At 39.0% G+C, this 26,464-nt stretch overlaps 1 protein-coding gene across 1 annotated transcript in view; it reads left to right on the top strand.

Annotated features, from left to right (window-relative positions):
- The window catches only part of STK3 (serine/threonine kinase 3), a 146,411-nt gene extending 130,942 nt beyond the window's left edge, over nt 1–15,469 (top strand). The window contains exon 11 of the mRNA XM_049823883.1: nt 11,079–15,469. Coding sequence (XP_049679840.1) covers nt 11,079–11,237 — 159 coding nt within the window. The 3' untranslated portion in view covers nt 11,238–15,469. The remainder of the gene's footprint in view (nt 1–11,078) is intronic.
- The last annotated feature ends 10,995 nt before the right edge of the window (nt 15,470–26,464 follow it).

The raw sequence follows: 26,464 nt of genomic DNA, 5'->3' as shown, positions 1-26,464 counted from the left end.
ATTTCTTAGTATATTACTTGTAGTGAGAGTAGCTACTACATGTCTGTAAAGGAAAAGATATAGTATATTATTTAAAAGCTGCTAGCTAAGTGGTGCTGTTTGATAGATGATCCGTTTCTGTATTCATTCGCTTATTTTAGATCTAATTTAGTCTGGTTTAGAAGCAAGGTGGTAGCTGTCTACTAGATTTAGACCGTCATAAAGTGGATTTCAGCAGGTTGGTTAAAGGTTATTTGATAGTCAGTGTTTTAAGTTGTGTTTCACAAACGTGGAGCTGGTGCATTTTGACAAAAGAAAAACTAAATCCACTTTAATGAACCAGCTGAAACTGCAGTATCTGATTGGTATGATTTGTAGGTAAGACTTCAATAGAAGGCAGCATTAGGAAGAGTTAAGAAACTATTGTTTAAGGTGTAAAGAGATTTTTTAAAAATCTGCTCAGTTCTTGAGAACAATAAAGAGTTTTTCTAAACAATTTTAATCAGTTTTCATAACATCAAAGCTGTTACAAGCAAACGAAATCTCCAGCCCCTGTGGCTGGTAAGCTGCTGAATGCGATGTAGGAGTGGAATGGTACCTTTCTGTCGTCAGGGGACTTTGTGGGGTGTGCCTCTGCTATTGGGAGCTCAAATCTTTTAGCAAGCCGAGTTCTTTCAGTGCTTAGGAAAACTGAACCGCATCAAACTATAAATAGGTAGTCAAGCAGTTCTGTGAGGGGAAAAAAAGGTTTACAAAAAATGATTGAGAAAGGAATAAAGAAAATTTGAGGAACTATGGACTGAGATGCATTCTTTAAAAGCCAGCAGTGCCTCTGTTAAATCTTTAAAGTCGTACAGAAAACGAAACTTGGTGCTGTCTAGCAAAGGTGCCAGTAGCCTCGGGCTGGGGGATTGCTTCTCCCCTCCCAGATCGCTGCAGGTCTCTATGTGCAGCATCCACATGCTGTGTGTTGGTGCTTAGGCTTGCTTGGATGTCGTCCTCTCCCAGATCCCTCTCCCAAGGCGATAACGTGTGCCTTTCCTGAGGCAGGGATCTCTTCTCCCTGCTGCGACTAATACCTCAGTTAAATTTCTCTGCTTAGCCCTGGCTTTTTTCAGTTGCTGCATTCAGATTCTGTTCTTTCTGACGTTTTGCAGACTGCTTTCAACTGATGTCTCAGTTTTACTGTCTTTTTACTGTCTTTTTGCTGTCTTTGCTGTATTTTCTTCCTTCTCCCAGGGATAAAGAAACATGGCATTTGTTGCCTATAAATTGCCCTAAGTTTCTGGACTATAGGATTTTTCCTGTCCATCTTGTACCAAAAGTGGCTGAAACCCATCCTCTCTTGTATGTGACTACCACAATACCTTCTGCATGAAATAAAAGCCAGCAAACAGTATGTCTATCATTTTTCCATTTATTAAAGTTGATGTGTTATTTTCCTAGATCCTTTCTGAATTGGCTGTTTTAAACTGAACTGAGTTTTCTTCCTTATAAAGAATATAACTAAGTCAAGGTTGCCCAGCAAATAAGATATAAATTTGTATGTGCATTTTGGGTTGGGGGGTGCGTGTCTCCTGCAGCAGACTTTTCCTGTTAGGAAAATTTAGTTTTGCTATATCCATTTTTGTTTTAGTTTTGAGTCTCAACATTTTGTACTTCTAAGAAACTAGAGATTCACTTGTATTCTCCCTTACTAGGAGACTGAGGTTTGAAGTTTAAGGTTTAAAATTCTTCTAGCCTCTTCCATTGCTCTTCAGGTTAAATGCTTTTCTGGGTCTGGTTTTAACTTTAACATTATCTCTGTGCATGTGTGTATCTTATTGTCTCATAACTCGTTATTCAATGAATTTCCATTTTGCTTTCTATTTCTGAAATAATCTTACATGGAACTATTGAAGAAAAAGATCTTTAAATGATATCATTAAGTATTTAATGAATTTGTAGATTTTAATACAGCTTTCTTTTTAATCTGAGGACTTCTATTTCATGTTACTTATGTCTTTAACTTTACTTTTCAATATAGATTTGTGTTTACAAAATATTTTAGCAAAACTGGGAACATCTTTCATTTTTTATTTTATCTTTAGGATGTTTGGGGGTCTTAACTGAATGGTTTTATTTTTTAAAATGGCTCTCATCCCAAATACTTTATATCTTTGTTTTTAATACAGCTTGCATTTACATGTAGATTGGTAGAATTTTACAAAAATGTAATACTGTTATTTTCTGAACATTTTAAAAATGATCCTCTCATGGAAGAATCAGATGTCAAGGAGATAACTTGAGAAAACTTTTGCATATGCAGGTAACATTTGGGTTTATATAGCTGAATAGTAACAGCAGTTTGCTGAAATGTGATAGGGTGAACTCAAGGGCAAGGGTGAACTGCAATGTACCTGCTGATAGCTGAGCTCATTATGAAGGACAACTAAAAGCACTTGCACTTGCCCTGGAGAGCTACAGATTAATAGAGATAAAATGCTGACTTTTTGATACTACTTACTTAGTACACTAGGAGCTCTAGCTAAAGAATTCATTTTCATTTTAAAGGTTTATATCTTTGCTTGGTAATATTTGAAAAGGTGTTGGGTTTTTTTTTGTTTGTTCATTTGTTTTTTCTTCCCATGCTTTTTTTCCTCCAAAAGCAGAAAGGGCTGGGGGAAGGCAGGACAATCCTGTATATTTTTAGATCAGGTGTGGTAGCTGCTTTGCTATCAGCACTGTGTGGGTATATTTGCAATCAAGTTTAAATAGCATGGTGAGTATCCAGATGGAGTGTTTTTCCTAAGCTTTAGATTATTTACTCTGTTGGGAGCTCCAGTAAACATTTATAGTATTCTTCAGGGCTAACTGTAGCATTAAGCTTGAGATGCCTGGTATAGAAAATCACAGTATGTAAAAAACCACCAAGATCTTCTCTAAGGCATTTCAAACTGTGAATTTTTGCCTGTGATACTCTAGAAGTAATTTTTTAAAATGTCTGTGATGGATGATGCAATTCTAAAGAGAAAGTGATAGCAAATTAAACTGTCGTGCTTCAGTAGCCTCAACTGTAAGTGTGTAATGTAACAATACACTCTCTGTAAATGACATAGAAAGAGGGAATGGTAGGATTTTTTCCTTCTGTACACTTTTAAAACTAAATTTATTTATTAAACTTATCTATCATACAAAAGATTTTATCTCAAAGGTGCTTATTAATGGATGATTACTAGCTGCCAGTTTTTTGAGATACATTGCTTGCAGTTTATTTCCCCGTGGTCAGATTCTATGTTATTTTATTTATTTTAGTGAAGATTATATACCTTGCAACTACATGAACATCAGCTGCTATAGTAGGTAAAACCAGTGTAAACAATATTTGAACTGCTTAGGATAGGATAAAGCATTAATACACACTACTTGACTGGTTTTGTCAGGATCTGGGTAAAATTGCAATAGGGAAGAGTTAGCATTATTGCTAATTTTACACTGTGTTTCATGATGATTGCTTTTCCTTAAATTTCAGTTCTGTAGTCAGGATTGCTCATTAAAGTTTTTGGCTACTAGATACAACCCCCCCCCCCCCCCCCCCCCCCGAACTTTTTGGCCTTTTTAATTGCAGAAATGTTTAGATTCTAGCAGCTTCTTCATGAAAAGGGAAATAAAAGGACATGTCCCTCCTCCTAAAACCCTCTTATTTTAGGAATCTAATTTTTAAGGGTAATTTAATGAAGGTGAAGGACCCAGCTAATGATTTTTTTAATTTTGGGATTGGCAGTACTTAATGTGCTCAAAGGAAGGCCCTGGGCAGTATTCAACAAAAGTATGCAAATGATAGTATGCACTAACACTACAGAAGACCCTTTTTTCCCCTTGGTGGTTTGCTATTGAAATGTAACTTTGTATGAAGCTAAGAAAAGCCTTCTAGAGCTGAAAGATGTTGATGGTAGTGACGAAGGTTTAGCTTTGTGTTGTTAAAGTGATGTACAGTTTTAATGTCTGAGCAGAGAGAATTCTACTAGTGAAGATAAGAATTAATCGTGGGACATTTATATACAATATTATCCCTAAAAGACTTTTTAAAATTACGTTAAGTTGTCCATCTTTAATTTTCTCTTAGTGCTATGTGCTTATTTTACCCCCCAAAAAGTTTAAGATAACTGCAGTCCTGTGGAATGAACTTTGGCTTTTGAAAGTTAGGTTGTCGGTCCTTCTTTCTCATAAATTGTCAAAAATAATGATAGTAAATGAGGTCCTTTTTATATTTATATAACTCCATGGTTTATGTTTTGCAACAAAGAGACTTTCTCTTCAGACATCCTGAAATAAATGCTCTCACTCCATCCCCTGTCCAAGTTTGTTTTCTTGTGACTTATATACCCACTGTAGTGACAGCAGGGGTGGGAATGGCAGCACGTCAGAGCTCTGATGTTTGGCCAGCGGGTGTCTGAGACAGCTCATTGCCTGACACTGTGTATACAAGGTCAGCATGATTTGCTGTATAAGCAAACATAAAGCAATTCTCCCCCTGCTGCTGCATGGGAGCAGCTGAACAGACAACAGTAACCATGGAGTATTTCCTTGCACGCAAGCCTGAGACGACTACTGCATAAGTGAGATTCACAAATTTGGGGTGTTAATTCATAGATGAGAAAAATTGATCAGAAAGGCCCACCTTGTACCTTTTGGATCCTGACTCAAGTGTAACTTTTTATACTAGTAAAAAAGAGTTTGAAGTCATCAGTGGAGCTCATTCCATTAGAGAGAAGACTGCTCAGCAGAGGAAAGGGAACAGCTGGAGAGAAAAAGTTGCTCTTACCTGAGGCCACTAACAACACAAAACAATCCAAGGCATGCACTGGTTAAATCTTAGAAAGTGCTGTAGGCAACCCACTTTTGCAATTGCCATAGAAAATTATTGTTGTTAGCTATTCTGTTGATAGTTCATATTGTAGGAATTACTAGCAGATGGGAAATTAGATGACTCAGAATACAGTATTAACAATCCATATTTTTTTAATCAAAGGCCTCTAATAAGGCATGTTGCATCTGTAAGATTCATTTAAGCAGTTGCTAGGAAGAATTTGTTTTTTCAAGTAAACACAACAAACTTGATACAGATTATTTTTTGATTGAATATCTATTTTCTTAACAATTTAAACCCTGAAAATACGTTTGCTTGTTTTTGTTGCACCAGTTTAATGGTAGTATTCTGTAATTTAGTTTGATAGACTGGAGGTTTGCAATAGTAACTCATGCATTATGGAATTACTAATGAAATCTAATTTTATCATATTGAAAACATCACAGGCCTAGAGCTTTTATTTACCTCTGTTAGCTGTCAAGGGTGGATTAAGATTATAGTGTGCTACATGCACCAAAACTTTGGCTTTTGCCCCCTGAAAAGTTTGGATGGCTACAGATATGTGCTGGCCAAGTTCAGCTAATGAGTTCCAGACTCCTTTCCAGACCCTTTCGCCTAAATCCATGGACCACAAGCACCAGCGAGTATCTTAGATGCATGTCCTTCGTCCTGACTCCTGTGCTGGACACAGATGAAAGCTGGTAGTTGGGATTTGCATTGCACCCTTTGACTTGATGCCTTCTGAGAGTCCGTTTTTGGTTGTACTTTATCTCCTTACTTCTCAGCTTATTGCTACAGAACTCGGGTCTGTGGGCAGAAACCCATTTATATTTTCCAAGTGCCCATTTTGGTCTGAATTTTCATCAGTATGACTTGACTAGGGTTGTGAACAAAACATGTAAGGTACAGCGTGGGTCCTCCTGCAGGCAGAAGTAGTATTGACTGCGAGTAATTATCCTTTGGTTTGCTGAAAATACTGATCCAAATGAAGCTGGTCCATCTGGGGTGCAAGAAGTTAGACTGAAAGACTAAAAAATAAAAATTGTTGCACTTCCCTTGCTGAAGTTGGGTTCTGGGAGATGACTCCATCAATATGTGAGGAAAGAATTCCTTGTGTGTCACTGTTTGAAGACATGTAAAAAAAGCAATCAACCTGAAACCAGTACTGACCGGAGTAAGAATGTTTTCTGCATAGGAAATATTCTTCCAATGAAATGCTAAATGGCGTTGTATTTGACCAACCTTGCATGATAACACTGGATTATCTTTTCTTCAGCTACAAAACTTGATTACGGCTTCTTAAAACCCCGGACTGATTAGCAGTGGTTCCTGCCAGCTTCACACAAGGGTAGTGCAGCTATCTCTGGAGCACTTGTAGCTCTGACCTGTGCTTTGATCACAATGGGATCACTTCATGTCTGGAGCTGCCCCAACTTTTGGATTTTTACTGTATCCCAGCTTAATGAAGATGGTCACATTAAGAAGAGCTTGCTAACGATTCTTAATCTGTTCTGCTGCTTTTTAACTTCTACATGTAGCCTTTCCTGGAAAAGTCTCTAACCTTGTTACAAATAAGTTGAAAAATGAGCCAGGAGGAGGTAAATGATTGGTGTCCCATTTGCGAAAAGCTCAAGATAAGGTACACCAGGTTTCCAGACTGACTGATCTCCTAAGTGTGTGGCTGGGTTGCCTTTTCCAAAGATTATAACTGAAAATTACAGTTCAGTTAAAAGGTTAATTATGCTTTGATTCTGTGCTGGTTGTTCCAGCTCACGTTGGTGCTGCTGAAAGGATCTTTGCCACTGGAAGCTTGGGTTGATGGAGCTCCTTTCTGCACGGGTACCTTTCTTCCACCAGGATTTCCCCCTGCATCAGGGTGAGGAGAAGGCAGAGGCAAGAGCTCCGCTTCCAACACCGGGATGTAGCTCACCCCACAAGGATGACTGTTAGCTGGTCTCTTTGTAGGCAAAGTCAATTTCCTTTGCTCTAGCAAAGCAGAGTAGAGAATTTCAGTGGGGCTTCTTTAGGTGCGACAGTGTCTTAAAAACCTGTCAGCTTGTAAATGAAATTATTCAATAATGTCTGGCTCTGGAGATGGTTTTGTTTTGTTTGGTTTTTTTTTTCTCCTTGCTTCCCTTACACATTGTAACTCTCTTTAGTTATTAGGTTAACAAATATACCTTTCAGGAGAAAAGGTTTGTTTGGGGTTTTTTCCTGTAAACACCTAATTTTTCTACTGGAAACCTGAGTATGCATACGGGCTCTAAAAGACTATATGTATGTGTAAAACAGATGCACATACTTTCTGAATATTCCATATTATTATATGTAACTGATAGATTCAAGGCATTGTAAAGTGGAACTTGGAGTGTTGCTTTCCCAAACCCACGTGATTACCTGGTGATATGAAGGGTCCCAGTGAAGGCAAATGCTTTTACCAGAAACTCCATTCACTGAAGACCTCTGTCTTGGGCGGTGGCCCATCTTGACACTAATTGCTGGCTAATTATGCCAATTGTGCTAATTGCTAAGGATCACTAATTGTGATTGTGGATGTTTGATCTCCAAAAGGACACGATTGATTCTGTTGTTTGGCGTGGCAGAAGTTGAAGTATCTATTGTTGTCAGACACATACTGTCCTGATCACTGAACTGCTAGGGTTTACAGCTTTAAAAAAGCTATCAAAATGTAATTTAAAGCCTTTTTGAATTCCTGTAGCTTGCACAGCTGAATGTCCTCCTCTCCCTTCCTATTAACACCGGTAGCCCTAGTAGTTACAACAAACTACATGGGAAATTATTTATGGCAGTTTAAATTGCAAACTGGTTGCAAGTGAAAGTAGATGAGTGCTGAGCTCTATCACTTTAAGAATTTGAATAAAAATATTTATCATGCAGGGGAATAAATTACATAGGAATAATTAAATATCTTGAGTTATTTCTGTGCATCTCATTTGATATATTTGCTGTGGCATTCAGCATTTAGGCCTCAGGCTTCACAAGGTAATATCTATAGCACAGACAGAAGTCAAGAAAAAATATTTTGAAATTTACCAAGGAGATATATATGTCCATACACACACACACCCCCCCCTAGAGCCAGCTCTGACTTTTAGCTGTGCTTAAGTGGTTTTCTATAGTACATAGAGCTCTCTGACTGTTCCTGCCTAATCCAGCATCTGATGTCAGATAGATGAGACCATCATAACTCTGTTTTCAGTTTCTTAACATCCCTGTTTTCTGTCATTTACTTCATTTGAATGTCCTGAGCATCAGCCATTCATACAGATGAGTACTGCGGCTCCCTGGGTCCCCTGGGTGACATGGCTGAGATCATTCTGAACGATTCTTATTCTCTGGTTTTAAAAATTCATTCTCTTTGTATTTTAATTCCTACCCAGCTGTCTGTGATCTTTAAAGAATATTTAATTCTGTTTGCTGGCTCTTTTTCTTGATTGAATTTTAAATAAAAACTCACCCATCACATTCTCCTCTGACAATTTATAAAAAAATGTTTTTCAGTGCAGAATAATTATGTGATTGCATCAGCTGGAGCTTTTCTGCACAGTTTAAGCCTGCTATACAGTGGTGACTGAGAGGGAAGAAATGGCTGCGCAGGCTGGCCCAGAGTGGGTAGGAGACTTCATCAGTGGCAGTTCTTACAAAACACTCACACACGAGATTATTCACGGTGCCTTCCTTAGCCCGTTTGCTGGTCCATGGTGCCCCAAATATGTTTCTTCTCTCACACATGATAAGAAACATGGCTTTATTGCTCTTCTCATCTGCTGTGTGGAATCAATTACAGAGGGGAATCGGCACTGTCATCTCTTCCCATTTTACTGCAAATCTCTCTGACACTTCACTCCTCTAAAGAATATCTTCATTGAAAAGTGTCTGTAATGTGCCAGTTACATTTACTACTTGGCTACAAATGAAAGGGAATGGACTTTTTTTAATCTTTTCTTTCTCTGAAAATGGAAAGGTGTTTTTCTGCAAGAGCCTTGGTGACTGAGGAATTATGATTCCTTTCTCCTATCCTTTCTTGCATTTATCAAATGGGAGAAATGTAGTAGACTAGATGGTATTCAATTATTTGAGAGGCAAGTCTTTCCCTCCTAAGAAATGAAAGGTCTCATTTGCCTTGGGAGAGACAGACATCACTGATGAGCTACTGAGCACATCTGAGGTCTCTGAAGCTTATACAGGTCTAAGGATCTTTGGTCCTGGAAGATAATTTGACATCTGGGCTTTAGTTCTCAGCTTCATTAGGAATCTTATGGTTAAAATGACATTGCATGAAAATGTGCATCTTCTTCCATATGCTCTTTGTCCTGGTTTCAGCTGGGATAGAGTTAACTGTCTTCCTAGTAGCTGCTACAGTGCTGTGTTTTGAGTTCAGTATGAGAAGAATGTTGATAACACTGATGTTTTCAGTTGTTGCTCAGTAGTGTTTAGTCTGAAGTCAAGGATTTTTCAGCTTCTCATGCCCAGCCAGGGCACAAGAAGTTGGGAGGGGACACAGCCAGGGCACCTGACCCAAACTGGCCAACGGTGTATTCCATACCATGGGACGTCCCATCTAGTTTAGGAACTGGGAGGCGGGGAATCGCCGCTCGGGGACTGGCTGGGTGTCGGTCGGCGGGTGGTGAGCAATTGCCCTGCGCATCATTTGTACATTCCAATCCTTTTATTATTGCTGTTGTCATTCTATTAGTGTTATCATTATCATTATTAGTTTCTTCTTTTCTATTCTATTAAACCATTCTTATCTCAACCCAGGAGTTTTACTTTTTTTTCCCCCAATTTTCTCCCCCATCCCACTGGATGGGGGGAGAGTGAGCGAGCGGCTGTGTGGTGCTTAGTTTCTGGCTGGGGTTAAACCACGACACTCTTCTATTAATTTCTGATCTGCACTCCCTCTTTATTATGACTTTCAGTTATTTTTTTACTATGTACAATGTAGTCTTATTAGTAGAAGTTATAACACTGGGGTTTGGATTGTATGTAGCAATATGGGTTGCTAATTTATATGCCTCAGATGCTGATAAAAATAAAGATCAAAAGTAGTATTTCATTCCTCAGGGAAAACAGATCAGATTGTGTTGATGGAAGACTGCCCTAGATTAATGAACAAAGTATTGACTCATTATTAGGTTGATTCAGAAAATGTTCCCCCCCTCCCCGAGTTAGGTGGTGTGCTTGTTTGCAATGTCAGAATATTTGCAAACAAAATATAGATTTTCCCTTTCTTTGGATGAAATTATTTGTGCTATTTGAAATTTGTTGATATTTTTCACACTCGGTGAAGAGTAGTTGGCACATAGGCAATTCTGACGAGAGAGATGCAGAGAGACACTAGACTTCATCAGGAAAAAAATATGTAGGCCAACCAAAGGAACGTATTTCAAATGTAGATCCTGCCCTGCAAGAGCAGGTGGGGCAGTAGTGCCCGATGTGCCCCAGTACCTGACAAGACTCCAACCTTTATTTGCAGCAGCCGGCAAGCCAGCAGATTTACTTGTTTTCTGACCTGTCACTTTTAATGAATGAAATATAGTGAACTATTTAACATTGTGAGAAAATATTTTTAGAAAGAAAAGAGCTTGGTCAAAGGTAACTCTTTCCCATGAATTCAGGAAATTATTTCATGTATTATTTAAACACTCTTGTTAGCAATTTGCTTTGACTAGTTCTGGCAGCAATCTGTTGAGGAAGACAAGTGCCTTGTCATTCTTATCAGAAAGTACCTCTGAATATCTGTCAGACTATTACTTGCAGCAGCTGTCTGTTTTTCAGGCTTCTATAAGAGACTAAAGTTCAGTAAGAAGTATTTGATTAAGCAATATGATTTATATACATGAATATAATTGTGTATACTGTGGCATGGTTTTTTTCAGCCTAATGAGTCAAACTCCAGCCCTATATTTATTTACAATCTATTTGCAAGGTTTGCAAAGTGATTTTTTTTTTTTTTTTATTAAATGTACTGTGTGTGTTTGTGTTTTCATATGCTGTTAAATTATTTACTGTGGAGTATACAAAGGCTTTTGGTTATATAAACAATTATATATGTGTATACATACACTCAAAGTGTGTAAAAACACTGCAGCTGTAAATTAAAGGATTAGAAAAGGTGGTGGTTTTCATTTTTGTTGTAAACAGGTTTTAATCTTTTTTGTGGTTTTTTTTGTTGTTGTTGTTGGTTTTGTTTGTTTTTGTTTTGTGTTGGTGGTTGATTGTTTTACAGTTAAAGAACCTGAGTTTAGAAGAATTACAGATGCGATTAAAGGCTTTGGACCCTATGATGGAACGAGAAATTGAAGAGCTTCGTCAGAGGTACACTGCAAAGAGGCAACCTATCCTAGACGCGATGGATGCAAAAAAACGGAGGCAACAAAATTTCTGAGTGTGTTTTACTTTCAGAGATAATACTATGAGTCAGTGTGGACACTGGTAACTTTGTAAGTCTGAAGGAATTCGATTATGAGAGTTTTCAAAAACCCAATATTTGAATTTTCCTTCACAAGCAATGACAATTGGAGTAGTGCAAGAACTTACATATGGTGTTCTGCAAAGGCAACAAAACACATTACCACTTGTTTATATTTTCAAATGTTTAATGTAATAGAAGTTTAATCTCTTACTTCCCAATCTTTTTCAGGTGTATAGTGGTAACTTGGTGTTGCACATTAGGACTTGTGTTTTGGAGCACCTGGAACGATTTCTTGATTGTGCAACACTACAGAGCCTTATGTCGCAATATATTTTCCTCCCACTTAGTAGCATATTTATTATGTAATCTCTGGTTATCCTATTTATTTTATGCCAGTTTTCTTTTTTATTAGGAAGTATTAGGATAATATAGTGGAGAGCAGAACCAGATTAGATAAAGTTGGTATTATAGTATAATGAAAAGAAGCTCACCACTGTATTATGTTTTAAAACTCCAATTTCAGCAAGCGTCCCAATTCAGGACAGCACTTGAACATGTTTCCAGCACATCCATATCAGTAGGATTTAAGCATAAAATAAGTAATAGGCACATGTTTTTCTGCTCTCCTGAATCAGGGACTGTGGCTGTAGTTGAGCAATACAGTTGTTACGCTACAGAGCATTCTTTTAGAGAGTATTTTTTGTCATTTTTACGCACACTGAATGGTCTCATTAAACAAGAAGACAAGTGCCTAATCAGTTTTGATTTTTCTGTTATGCAGGAGAAGCAATACTTGCAGTCACTCCTTCAGTGTAAATTTCCAATTGCTATTGCAATTCTGACCAGTATAAACCTCTATTTTGCACCATAGTTTTATAATGAAGTAACAGCTACACTTTCTTGGATATGTCTTTTGGTTCATTTAGGTTTTTAATCACTGTTTTGAGGGGAGAGGGGAGTTATTAGTGGTTTGGGTTTGGTTTGGTTTCACATTATAGATACAAAGAGATAGTAATTTAAAAGCCAAAGAAAATAAATTGAATACTTATATATAATAAGTACTGAACAGCAGCAACATTTTGCAGCCGTCTGAGGGTTTTGTCCTGCAATCACTAAACATTCAAAATTCCTGAAGTCTTCTGTGGTAGATTTGGGGAATCAGAAATGCAGGACCAAGCTCTTAATATCTTTTTACAAGTTCTTCTGTCTGGTTTTTATTGTGGGATATCTAGTAGGTAGAATTTACAACATTGCAAGAAATATTTGAGACTTAGCAGAAAATGTGATCCACTTTCTAAACAATCTACTGTGTTCTCTATTGATATCTTTACTATCGTTGCCTTTTGTGTAAATAACTTTACTGTGATAGTCATACTTCTTTAAACAATACAGCTGAAAAGATCTTTACATTCAACCTTCAGCTGTTAAACTTCTAATGGTGACTACTGTATGGGCATCTTCTGTTAAATGTTTTGTCGAAGTTAGTAATCATCTCATACCTCTTAACATTTACCGTCATCATACGCGGACCATTTAGATGGAACAGTGCAGATGTTGGAAATGGTGCATTACAACATAAAGCTTATGCAAAAGGAAAACAAGTTTTACAAGTTTTTACAGGATCAGCATACTACAGCCATGCTGGGACCAGTAGTTGGGTTTGAGCTGTATACAGCCACTGTTGTCATTGTCATTCTGTGTGTGTGTTTGCGTGCATGCCACACTCTTAACATGTAAACCCTAGAGTCAAATAAATTTTAATTGTGATTGTTAGAACATCCTTACCCTCAGCTCTCTTTCTATTTCTTAAAGTAATGACCATCCCTTATGAAAAACCAAAACCACAGAAGATCCATAAAAATTACCTTAGGCAAGATAAAATGCACCTGGTAGTCTTATGCCTCATATTTATACAATGAAATGATGTAAAGGAAAAAATGGTGTAACCATATCACTGTGTCATTAGATTATAATCAGAAAGAAGCAAAAAAATAACAGCACCAACCTGCCCCTGTTAGTATGGTTCTTATTTATTTAAAATTAATTTCTAATTCTTGAACTTTCTGTTCTCAAAAACTCAAAGGTGTGTGTGTGTACATATATTTGTGTAGGTATACACACAGATATATATATGCAAATCTACAATAAGAAAAAATATAAAACAGATTTAAACCATCGGGAGAGGAACCTAGCTTGCCTTTTCTTGGTGTGCCTTTTAAGCAAAGTGTCACTATCCAGACACTCTTGCTTGCATCATTAGCAGCTTGCTTTTCCCTTACTCTCTTCAATTTTTCCCACCAAAAATAAGACCTTGATTTTGAATAATGTGGCTTTACAGCGTAATAGACAATGTAATAAAAAGATCACAATTTTCTTATTTTGTGTATTCTGAAAACTTTAGTAATGCAGTGTATGAAATTCAAATTGCCTATCCAGAGCGACTCCAGTAAAAGGCCTTTTTAGACTAGAGCTGTTGCAGACTGACATCTGAAAGGTATCAGAAGATAAAGGACATCCTTTCTTCACTCCTGATCTGTCTTTTTAGAAAAAACGCGAATAAATTTGTGCACATGCATACACACAGGTGTGATTATACATGCAAGAGAAAAATCTGAAAGCCATGGAATAAAATAAAAATGTAAAGAACCTACTTAAAATGGGTGGAAAATAGCTTCTCAAATGCTGTAAACTGCGTAGATATAGGATGTCTGTGACCAAAGAATTTCATATTACTTGCACCAATTAATATGAAATTAGTAATATTGCCCTTCTGATATGGTGCACGCTGCAGTCAGTGTAAGAGCTGTCTGGCTTCAGAAGCCAGTGTATTGGGCTCTAAATTATGTGCAGGCGTGACATATAGAAATAGGTTTTATATTGAGAGATGGATACAACTCAATTTTTCTGTCTTCTGTTTATATAAATGAATCAAATCATCCATGTTGATGACTACACATGTCTACTGGAGGATGAGCATCTCTATAAAGAAAAGCTGATAGTACAATAAATAAGACATTTTAAAAGCAAGCCTTGCAGGAAATCTGATAGAACTACTGACAAGTTAACCTTCAGTAAGATTTTAACAAAGCAATTTCTTGTTTGCTTCTGACTTTGTATGTTTAGGTTTAGTAAGCAAAAATAATTTTGAAAAGTCATTACCTATTACTAAACATTTTTAATAAAAGCTAATTTTTCATGTATAATTGTTGTCTTGTTCATTCTAACTGAAGCTAAATTATGTTAATAGTAACCATTAATTCTCATTTCCATAGTCATCTCTCATGGTTTTATTTTCTTTCTATAATACTGTGAGCCCAGCTGTGAGTGCAGAAAACCACATCTCTCAAAGTCAGCTCTGGAAAGGATTTTCCCAGCTCAAGACATTGCTGCAAGCTCTCGAAGTCTGAGGATCTCAACAGAAGAGTATCAGGCCAGTCAAAGGACAGAAATCCTCAATACTTTGTGAAAGCCCCTCTCTCTGCAATCTAAGGTTGCTAAAGGCCTAATCCCGAGAGAGCTGAGCACCACCCCAATACATTGGAAGTCTTCATAGACATCCTTTACTTGGAGGTACTAGTGGACATTAGCAGCTTTAGGTGTTCCTTTGATTTTCTAGTGTAATGAGAAGAACAATAGGCAATGGATAGGCTTAACTAGAAAAAGTGCATACATTTCGTGTCTCAGATTTGATTCCATAGCCCATTTCTTTTCTGATTTTTAAAAAATGATTCTCTTAAGAATTTGCCCACAAAGACACTTTAGTAAAAGGGACTCATGAACACAACTCCTTAGTGAACCACAGTACATTTGAAGTGACAAGATTCTACTGCTAATCTGAATTAATCTGACAATTATTGGATGTTATAATTATTTACTGTTTATTTACAGTAAATAATAGCTTGTCTGTATTTGCCTAGGTATATTCAGGTGAGAGTGCACAGTGGCTCAGGCTGCTTCTCTGTCCAGTGTGTTGAACTTCCAAATATAAATACGGCTCACGATGAGTGAATCTGTGCACAAGTACATGAGATAGCCTCAGTCACCGTTAATAGGTACTGGTGCTTCCAAGCAGAATGTATACTGTACAACTTCTGTAAAGCACTTTGTGTGCACGCTGTTTTGTCAATGTGATGCGATGAGGGTTACATTTTCTTTTCAAGTGTATACGTGGCTATAAAACTAATTAAAAAGACCTTATGATGTGAGGAAGTCTTTATTTCTTTGCATTCATAAATATTAAGGGCTCCAGCTTACTATGGCATTTCCTTCTGTACTTCCGAAGGTGATGATGAATGTTCTGTAATGTCATACAGCTGGCTGGGAAATTGGCTTTGGGATATTTCTATACCAGGCTGTGGTGCGGCAGTGTTATGCCCACTATTGCCGATGAAAACCTTGGAGAAGACAAGCCCTGGGTAGCGCATGGTGTTTCTCACCATTGTGTTGTGCCAGGTGAAGTAATAGCTTAATCTTTTGGGGGAAAGGCAAAATTACATTGATGGTTCAGTGTGAAGTCATGAAGTTGCACTTGGGGACTTGCCCTGTTAAGTTTGTTTTAAAATAACTTTTCACAAAATGTATTTCTCTCTCTGTTTAGTGTATTTATTACGGAAAGGGACTACCATTTACATGGTGTGCTCTTATCCTGGTTTTTTGTTTTGTTTTAATTTGTTACGGTTTTTAAAGAATACTGGAAAATTCGCCATATTTTGCTGCTTCTCTTCCCCCTGCTCAGGAAGGTGAATGTGGGCATTACTTTTAGGAGCATCCCCTGAGCCAAGTGTTCTTGGGACATTGTGCACAAATGCAAATGTCTGCAATAGCTTTTATTCTCTTCTTTAGAGATCACTGAAGTAAAGTCTCGGCTGTCCTGTTTTCCCTTTATTTGAAAATATGGGATGTTCAGATTCTAATCAAATCTTTCTCATTCAGAATATTTGTTAGTCCCAGACAGACTAGATACTAGGTATTTTTTTCTGTTGTTTGCTTCACAAATTCCTCAGGATAGATTCACGCTTAGTTTCACTAGGCCTTAGAGAGCCTTCTAGGTTAAAGAAGAGCTATATTTGTCACAGAAACAGGAAGAAAGAAATCATTAAAAAAAAATTTCTTCCGGGAGGAAAGAAAAAGCATATGGCACTTGCACCTGGCCAGGTTGCTTATGAGACTAACTATGGATGCTAGGGGAAAAAAGTGTTGGCTGACAAAAGCAAATCAGGTAGTCATCTATGTAAGTTACTGTTCTACGTCGATGTTTCACATCTGATTTTCTTCCATTCATATTTATTGTCTTTTATGTTTGTGCTTTATTTATTCAGTTGCCGCTTTTAAAGATAGAAGTTTTAATTTTTTAAAATTTTATAAATGGAAACATACCATGACAGTGCCAAGTAAATAAACATGGGAAAAAACCAATCGGAGTCACTGAAAGGGTGGTGTTTTCTCCTCCTTTCCTCCCCCGCTCCTTTCTGGGGTCATGGAGGGGTTTGGCTGCCGATGGTGTTTGTCTCTGCATGGAGAGACTTTCCATGCTCTAACCCTGGGCAGACATGGACGGAGGTGGAGGGCGGAATGAGCTGTGTACCTACTCAGGATGTCGTGTAAGTGTTGTGCTCTGCTGGGAACCGCTGTCCCCCTCCTCCTCCTCCTCTCCCTCCTCTGCTGTAGTGGAGGCACTGAGGCTCCTGCAAAGCATGAGGAAGCAACACAACGCGGTGAGTACAGCTTCACCACTGAGAAACTTAGCGTGAACCTGGAAGCTGTTGATCAGCATCAGGGTAGCACTGCGCTCGCTGTGGTCTAGGAAGCCTTGCCGGAGCCGGCTCCTTATTTCAGGGACAAGGCGACGCTGCGGTGGCAAATGGCTTTTGATGCAACTTTGCCTTGTGGGCGAGGCTGCGGCATGACCATAGTCCCTGATGCCGATGCAGGCACGCCCACACCAAGGTATCTGAAAATCACGTTTAACCCTTGGAAAGGAAACAGTTCCTTGTGTCCATTTTTATATTGATGTACAAGAACTGTTTAATGGCCCTCAGGAAATTATCTCAGTGCAGTGCAAGAGTCTGTGTAATGGCATCATCTAATGATCGCTCTGTGCCCTACACCAGGACATTTCTTAGTCCAGTAGCACTATCCCTTGGCCTCCCAAGTTCTTACTGTAGGCACTAGGTTTACCTTTGCTAGAGGTGATGGTGGGAGCAGGAAGTTTTCGTGTGCTGTAGGCACACAGCCAGAGTTCTTGCCTGGTGCTGGTACCTGTTCAGTGCAAACAGCCCTTTCTAAAGGCCACGGAAAATCCAGATGGGGATAAATTGGGCAGTAAGCAGGGAGTTGCCTGGAGCCAGCCAGCAGGAAAGCATTGGAAGGAATTAAACTAATCTGATTCTGGGCTCAAATGCTGGTTTTGTGTCTGTCTCAATAGGGGAAAATGTTAATAGTATTTACTCGTGCACTGCAAACCCTAGTGGCCTTCAAAATTTTTTTCTTTAGGTGTCACAACTTCAGAAATCAAATTTGTAAATCTACACAGCCACATGCTAATGTATCTGGATATATTTGTCCTCTCTCAAATTAAACAAACCATATGTTCTTTACTAAAGACCTGGACTCTTCTCCCTGTGGATATTTCTTCAGAGGACAGATATTTTATGTCACAGTATCTCTCCCTAGCTGACCCCCGGAGAGAAACATAGCCCTCCTGGTCCTGTTTCTCCCTTCAGGGACAGTACTTGGAGCTGACCAGTGTAACTGTTCTTCCTCTGTACACAGGAGTGCACAGACACAAACACACCCCCGCTGCCTCCTGTTCATCCTTTCATTCCCTTGGTGCCACTGAAAGGACCGATGCATGAGAAGATGGCCGTGGCCCTCAGATGTTACAACACTACTTTTTCCCCTCTTTAGATCTTTCTGCTGTTTGCACTCCTGGGCTTCCAAAGCCTGCGTGGTTACTCTCAAGGAAAAACTCACAGCCAATACATCAAAGAGGGAGACCGAAAGCTTTTGATTTGATTTATCTGACACTAAGCCTTTAGTGTGATGCATCAATTGTTACTTCATTTTTATTATAGTACAATGGGGTATACAGGCTTAACAGCAAGAGGTGTCCGTTTGATCTATCATCACACATGAAAACAGGTGTCATAGTCCAGAGACTGTGGAAGTCAGAGATTATTTGAAGAAGGATTAAGTAGAGTTACCATTTTTCTTAGCAACCATATCCAAAAGTGTGAGATTCTATTTAAAATGCAGGTCTTATTTCAGTCTATAGATAAGTTGTATTTGTTTGTCATATACCAATTTTCCCTGCTGAAACTATGGAAGAAGACTAGAATTTTTCAAAGTGTTTTTTGTTAAAAAATGCAAAACCAAATCAAACTCTGTACTTAGAAATACAATTAATAAAATAACTTTTTCTGAGTCTCCTAAAATCCAGGAAAATTTTTGTTTTGTTTTTCCTGTTACAAGTGTCTAATGCAGTAAGGACTGGTTCAGTATTTCAATAAATCCAGCTGAAATATTGCGCTGACTCATTCCAAGAGTGTCTCTCATCCTGTTAGAAACTCTAAACCAACCAAAAGTAATTTCTAAAATTGACTTGACTTTAGATTTGGGACCATTATCTTATTACACTGTTACAAGCATTTTTTTCCTTGTTTATATTTTCTTGCCAGTGTATTTAAAAGTGCATTCAAAAGGAATAATAAGAGAATTTTCCTGCAAAATAAGACATCCTAGAAAAGTCTGGCTTGAATTCTGAAATTATATTGTCAGTATTTCTCCCTGAAATTCCTTTTCATGTTAATATATACATGTAGCCACTATGGGTATGTGCTAGAAAATGTTGATGGACTATATACCTGTTGTAGTTTTTCAGCAACCTGTCCTGCTAAGGAAGCACATCCACCACTGATTGCTCAGCTTTTATAGAAATATGTTAGCTTTTGGGGCTGTTTATATTCCACAACATAATGTGGCTGAAATCGATGGCAATAGTGTTGTATTAGATTCGATAAACCTATTTTTCCTAGTTAGTGTAATTATAACTCTTTTGTTGACACCGAGATGTTTAAACAGCCCCCAAATATGTAATTATTGGGATAAATAAGGAATTGAGGATTTCTAGGATCATAGGACCAGCAATACAGTACCCCTGCATCCCAACAATTAATGCAAATTTATTCCAAGAAGTGGGTCTAAGTTTGAAGCCTTTTAAATGTAGTTAACGTTGATTTATTCAGCCCGTCAACTGACAATTTTTATACATCTCATAGCACTTATCTTCAGTTACTGCCTCCACAAAAAGCAGGATGGGTCCTATCTTGCAACTAAAGTAGGAGGAAGTCTTATTTGCAAAGTGTTTGGCTAATACTCTGTTTAGTAGACAGATGAACGCTTCAGTTCAGCTCTCCGCTCTAGAACAAGGAACGACAATTCAGTCATAATAAAGAGATGACTGCTGCATTTCTGAGCCGTCTTCCAGCTTCTGTGCTGATTGATGGAAATGAGGCTGCTCAGGGCTGAATGGGCACGGTGCTGCAGACCCAAACAGCTGCTGTGTCCCCTCGTCACAGCAAGCAACAGAAGGTGCATGGCCTTACGTTCCCAAAATACCATGAGGCTGGCAACCTCATGTTCAGAGTTCCCTGTTGCTGATCTGAGTGAGGGGAGGGTATGCCTAACTCCCCTGGCTGTGCTTAAAAATTTGGGAATCTAAACTTTGGGAAGCTGATCTCTGATGTTTGGTCCAGGTCTCTAAATGAAACCATGCAAGACGTGGCTGTCCTGTGCACTTTGCAAGGGAAGAATGTGAACACTCTTTCCAGCTGCAGCTTTACTTTCCTTTCAGGTTTATTCTTCTTCTCTGGACTGTAGAGGATTAAAGTTTTATTTAAAACACCTAGAACCCAAGTAGACTAATCTTTCATTCACCATGGCTTTTTTTCTCGCCCTTTCTAGCAGGATGGAGAGATGCATTTTGCTTTTTTAATTGCGCTTTCTCAGGATGGAAGAATGTCAGATATCTTGTTTCAGGAAACATTAACTGTCTGTTAAAGCCTTCTTCTTCTATATTCTTGGTATGTCTAGACTGACCTTTCACTGAATCTAAAGGGATTCTTAAGAAAATCAAATGGACCTAGAAACACCTGCCACCTCCTGTCCCCAACACGACTCCCATCTCCTGGCACGTTAAACGGTTTCAGTGCTTTGAGGCTCCTGCCAAGTGTGCGGAAGCAGATTTGTATTTTTGTGTGCTGGTGGATGGGCCGGTGCTGCGTAACAGCTCACGTGAAGAGGTGTCCTTTGCGCTCTCCAGCACTGCCCTGGTAGCACTCATGAGAGCTCCAGTATGGTTCCAGTTTATTGTGCTTGGGGAACGTGAGAGCCAGAAGTGGGGCTGCCCTTGCTAACAGAAGTATAAGGAAGGCTGGGTGCATTTCTGCTACCAAAAGCGTAAGCAAAACTGTTCTATATTTATAAAGCTTTTCCAGTACGGCAGCTGAGAAGTCCCATGCAAAAACCAACTGTCAAACCCGATAGCTCACCTCCCAGACTGAATATGAAAGGACCCAAGACGGAGCTGCATCCTGACTTTGGCCGGTTGAGATGTTCCTGTTGTGGGGGCCTGCCTTGCCTCTCTGCTGACCGTGCAAAAGAAGGGGACGTGCATAAGGGGGAATTGGATGGGGATGACCCACTCTTCCTGCAGGTGCTTGCAAGCGGCACCAGACTTTTGGCAGGTTTCAGCTGTCTTCTTTAGAGCGTGCTCCCACAGGGAACACTGAGAGCCACTTCACTGGAGAAAAATACATCCAGGGCTTCTCCCTTTGGGTTTTCAGGGTAGGGATCAAAATGTTAGAAAAGGGTCATACTACCAGCGAGAGTAGGAAGCTTTGCCCTGGTATGGAAAGAAGAAAGAAAGAAACAACATAGAGAATGGGTTTTTCCCAAAAGTAAACCACATATTTGATGTGTTATCTTTTGCCATACCTGGAAAACCTGACATACGGAGGTGCTAGCACATGATCTGGAGTGCCTAGGCACTGGTACAGTGGAAATAAATTAGGATTTACCTGATAATTAAATGGCTGCTCATTAAAGGGGCTATGCTAGGGTGTCGACGTTCAGAACATTTCCTAGAGTGGGACAGAATATGAATTTCAAAAACAGCATAGTCATTTAAAAGGACAGTTTCCACTGAAAGTTGGTGGGATTGACATTCTTAAGTCAGGAACTCCAACCACTCACTTTGCTGTGTTATGGCCCCACCACATCACCCATTCATCATACGTCATGGAGTCTGCAGGAATAGCCATGTCAGGATTCGGCCAACAGAGAGGGTGAAGCAAGAAGTACGGAACTTAACGTGGCTGCTGGTGAGCAAACCATGATGTTTGGGTATCGCTCATCTTCCAAGTGTGATTAAAAGTTTTCTTTGAAGGTTAACGGTGTCATCAGAGGAATAGGCCGCTCAGAACCACACAGACTTGTGCACCACACAGAGCACCTGCGTATGTGGTGACAACAAGCAGATGTTGGACCGTGCATCTGAAAGCGGGCAGCTCTCTTGGGGTGCTTTAGATATAGAGAAGAAATTGGCAGGTTTATAGCAGACTTTGTCCAATCCCTGAAAAACTTAGCCCTGTTTATTTCTGAACAGGGGTCAGTGAGAAGCCAAACCCCATTGGTACCCTGAAAGAAAAAAAAGAGTGGGAAGTGCTGATGTTTCTTCTACACTTCTGTGAAGCTGAAGTGTTGGATTTGTGCCACTGTCTCCTATAGCCAGATGCATACATTTATCCAAGTGAGGACTTATGTGATTTAGGGTTGTGTGTAAAGGGTGAGGTGATGTCAGGCAAACAAATTTCTGCAGTGTCCAGTGGGAGGTCAGTCTGAGTCTCAACACCTGTGAGACGATTCTCCATGCTCTATACTAGCAGGAGAAATAAATACAAGAGTCAAAACTTTGCCAGCAGTGTCATGTTGGGAAACACTTTCTAGACTGTTTGGAGGTTGCGCCCTCCAGTTGACAACCCAGAATTTTATATATGAGAGGTGAAGAGAGCAACAATCCTTAATGAGGGTGATGTTTCTTAACAACTTCAAGGATTGCTCTGAAAGCAGAGACATTATGGCTGTCTCTGAATCAACAAAGCAGAAAGCTGTTGCTTTGAATAATGTATTGCCCATGTTGCATTATTAACCCAGTAAATTATTCTCAGGTGAGAAGCATAATCTTTTTTTTTTTTTTTTTTTTTAAGGAAAAAGGCAGAATCAGTAAAAGATGCTTCAGAAACTGGATGGGAATATTCTTCTAGTCCTGCCTAAATAGTGGGCAACTTGAAAATAAGTTCCAGGAGATCAAGTTAATTTCTGGTGTAACTTAATGGGAAGCCAGGTGCATAAATTTGAAAAAAAAAAGGAAGACTAACATTATGAGAAAAGAATAGTTCTGGCACAACACCTTACTAAGGGATATGAGTGGCGACTGTGGGTTGAATGTTGTTTGAAAGTACCATCAAAGGTAGATTAAAGTCAGGAGTATTGTGAGAGGAAATGGATAACTAGCACGGCAAGAGCAGTTACTCCAGGGGCTTTCTGCTGCTTATGTGTGCACAGCTGGGGCCTCTAAGGATGGGGGTTGTTTTGGAAAAGATGAAAGGTCATGTCAAGTTGATTTAGCACCTACAAGTGCTATTGGTATGTTGCTTAGTCCCTAATCTGTGAGGTAGAGAACAAGAAGCATGCACTGTTTGCTCAACTGAAAAATGTGGGTTCCTCACCACAACCACCAATTAAGAGCATTTTTAAAAATAGAAATCTAGCCTGATGTATATGTTTAAAAGAAACCTTTCTTCACAATGACATCCAGGCTTGTCTTTGATTATAATATATACTCAGAATATCCTGAAACTTAAATCAGTTCTTAGTCCCTGGTGAAATATACTTTTTTATGCATTTAATTTCCATTTTGTGGCACAAAGCTGAGTTCTTGAGTGTGTTATACACTACTGGGACAAGAAACGCAGTACAAAGAGCACCAGATACAGTAGTTCCCTGCAGTCTCATCAAGTTCTGTACAAAAGGTACAAATACTGGAGGTATTAAAGTTGGAAAATTAAATGCAGAGTTCTTTGTTTTCAAGTTTGCAATGTGAAGTAGCTCATGCTATATGTGAGGAAAAACCAGTCTGCTTTCAAAATGGATAAAGTAGTCTTGCAGGGAAAGAGAGAATTAGCAACTGAAGAAAGTAAGTGAATAATAAACCAGGCAATAATACAAAATCCGAACATACATAAAAAGCTTAATCACAATCTATAGATAGATTTTACATCTCAGGAAAATAATGTAACATATTGCTTCTCAAGGACATCTCCAACTCTTATAATAGCCTAGATTTGTACTAGAAATCAAGATTCTCTAACAGTTTATTCCTGGCAATAAAGTAAGTTGCCTCATTCGAAATATTGCCATAATCCTCATTTAAGCAATTCAAAGCTCTCAGCTGAGAGTAGGAACAGCGTTTTCACCGGTGCCAGGAAGGTGACCGTCACAAGGCAGGAGGAATACATGCCAAGTGCAATGTTCTTCATTAAACTGCACATCCACAGTAAGCAGATTTCTGACCACAACAATTTTCAAGTTTCAAACACTGGAGAAAGCGGCCAATTAGTCTTCTCATCCTTCATTTCTGCCCCGCTGTTTTATAGAAGTGAAGATGCCCTGCTCTTACAAACCAGTGATTGAAGAAGTCTGGCGAAAGTACTGACTACTCAAGAAGTACACCACCTCTTCTCCTCATTGAGGCTTTGGCGAGATTGAATTTTTCCTTCAAAGTGTAAACATTTTTCTGTAACTTTTATTTAATGAGAGATGAGGATTCTCGACACTTACTGGACCGAGCCCTAGAATACAGGTTACTTCATAAAATGGCAGGAAGGGTGTGCCTCATTCTTCCTTACCTAGATATTTTGGGGGAGCTAAAACAACAACATTACTTAAATCGGAACAATTGTTATCCTCAGTGAAAAAATCTGTTAGTCATAAGCAAATATTAAAACTGCTGTACGAAGTGATACGATACTGTACCATGCCGTCTCAAGCAGATGAAATCTAAGCGAAAGTGCTGCAGAAAAAAAGGCTACATCCCCTGGGATGGTCAGGGGAACACGACTTGCAAAAAGAAAACTAAAAGGAAGCTTGGCAGGTATAATCCTATGAAAATAAGCATGTAAGGGCATATGGTTGCTGTCTATAAATACACCATGCATGCAAACACTAAGAGGAAAATGAAATATTTAAGCTAAAGAACAGTGGTGGCATGAGAAAAAACCCTGATATTAAGCAGCCATTAATAAAACTATGCTAAAAGTTGCACAAGCCTTGGAGAGCAGTGCACCTCTGGAATGCTCTTCCGGAGGAGGGGGGAACAAAAATCTGACTACTTTTAACATGGACTTAGTTAAGTTTATGAAGGGAATTCCTGTGTACTGTGTAAAGTCATTGTCATGATAATAAGAACATATTAAATTTCAGTACTTTATTTATTCAGTGTCTTTGATCCAAAGCACTTATATAAAAAAGCAATAATGAAAATTCCTTTCAACCAGCACAATAAAAGTCATAATTCCTTAGGGTATTTCATTTTCTTTAGTAAAATGCAATTTGGACATGTTCCATTCAATATTTGCAGAAATGACAGAGCATCAGCCCTACGAATAATAATAAATCTAGAACATAAGATAAGCTATAGGTTATTGAAATGATGTGTTGCAAAGTTTGGATCCAACCTTTACAATTCTAAACTAGCAACAGCTGAGGGAATTTGTGACTCTTTGGCAAGTTTACAGGTCTCTTCAAATAACTGCCCGGAAAGTCATTGGTTTTCAACTCTGTGAATCTACGGCTTGTGAAACTGAGATAAAACCACTGCTTGGAGCTGGAGCCTCTGAAAGCTCCCAGCCAACAGACCTAATGAGAACTTGCAGCGTCCTTGACACTGGTAGGAGTTTGCCACCCTTGCAGCACGTAACCCTCCCAGAGCGTATGTATGTGCTGCGCAAGCCCATCTCCTCCTTCCCTTATTTCTTTCACGGTATTTCAATCCAACAGGCAACCTAGTGCTGTGCCCTGTTTTGGGTGGGTGTTTGTACGTGTACGATAGTTCACACACATGCCACATGACTCAGGGACAAGACTATTGAATTTATGCCTGTGGCCCAGCAGAGAACTTGAAGAGAAGTGAAAACCTTAGCAAAATGCTTCAGGTTTGGACACTTAATTCGGGTTACCCAGGTCTACCTTCAGGGCCTTGTATATGGCTCTTTGATTTTCCGGGACAGCAAGCAATGTCTTGCCTATCGACTTTGTGACTTGTGCAGGCTTTGTTGAAATCTCCAAGAGTTTTATTCGGTAAAGTTAGAAAGGTCCCATTTCCCTCACACTTCATGGCCTAAATCAACTGCTAACTGACGTGAGGGGAGGGTGTTCAAAGGAAAGGGGGCGGGGGGGGTAGTTATTTCACACTATGTATTCTGTGATAGATTGCTGTGCAAACAGGAATCTCACCCTGGGTGCTCAGTTTTCTGGTTTTAGGTGGAGCTGATACAGCAACAACTTCAAAAGATCCTGACCAGACAGCGACCTCCAATAGCCTAAAAAATGGGAATTACCTATTCATACCATATTTGCTTTATTCTGCCAGTCGGGCCACTCCTTGTTGTGGTATACAAACACAGGCTTCCAAACTTGACAATTTTAGCTTTGGTATTTTAATTTCTAACTAGTTTGAATTTATTTTCTGAACGTCTCTAGTCTTCACAAGTAAAATAATTAAAAAAAAAATAAATTAACTGGAACATTATATGTAATAAATAGGATGGAAAAGCAGGAGGATCTGAAGAGAAATGCTGTTCTGCCCAATGAATGCCAGTAGTTTGTTTCATAGCACAGATTCCTAGAAGTATAAAGCGAGGGAAGCAGTGCGGGCTGCCTGTTGGCTACAAGTGTTTGATCTCTGTAAAACTGCGTAAGGAAAGAGACAGCACTCAAAAAATAAGTTTATGCAGATTCATGATTACTCTTGAAAACCCAGATGCTCTGCTCTCTCACGTCTTTTTTTTTTTTTTTAAAAAAAAAGTACAGGCCAGCCCTTGAAAGGATTTAAAATGACTACGTCACAGAAACAGGTAGGAGGA

This window comes from Accipiter gentilis, chromosome 2 (assembly GCF_929443795.1).
Source record: "Accipiter gentilis chromosome 2, bAccGen1.1, whole genome shotgun sequence".
NCBI lineage: Eukaryota > Metazoa > Chordata > Aves > Accipitriformes > Accipitridae > Astur > Astur gentilis.
This window is presented reverse-complemented; position numbering and strand designations above follow the sequence as displayed.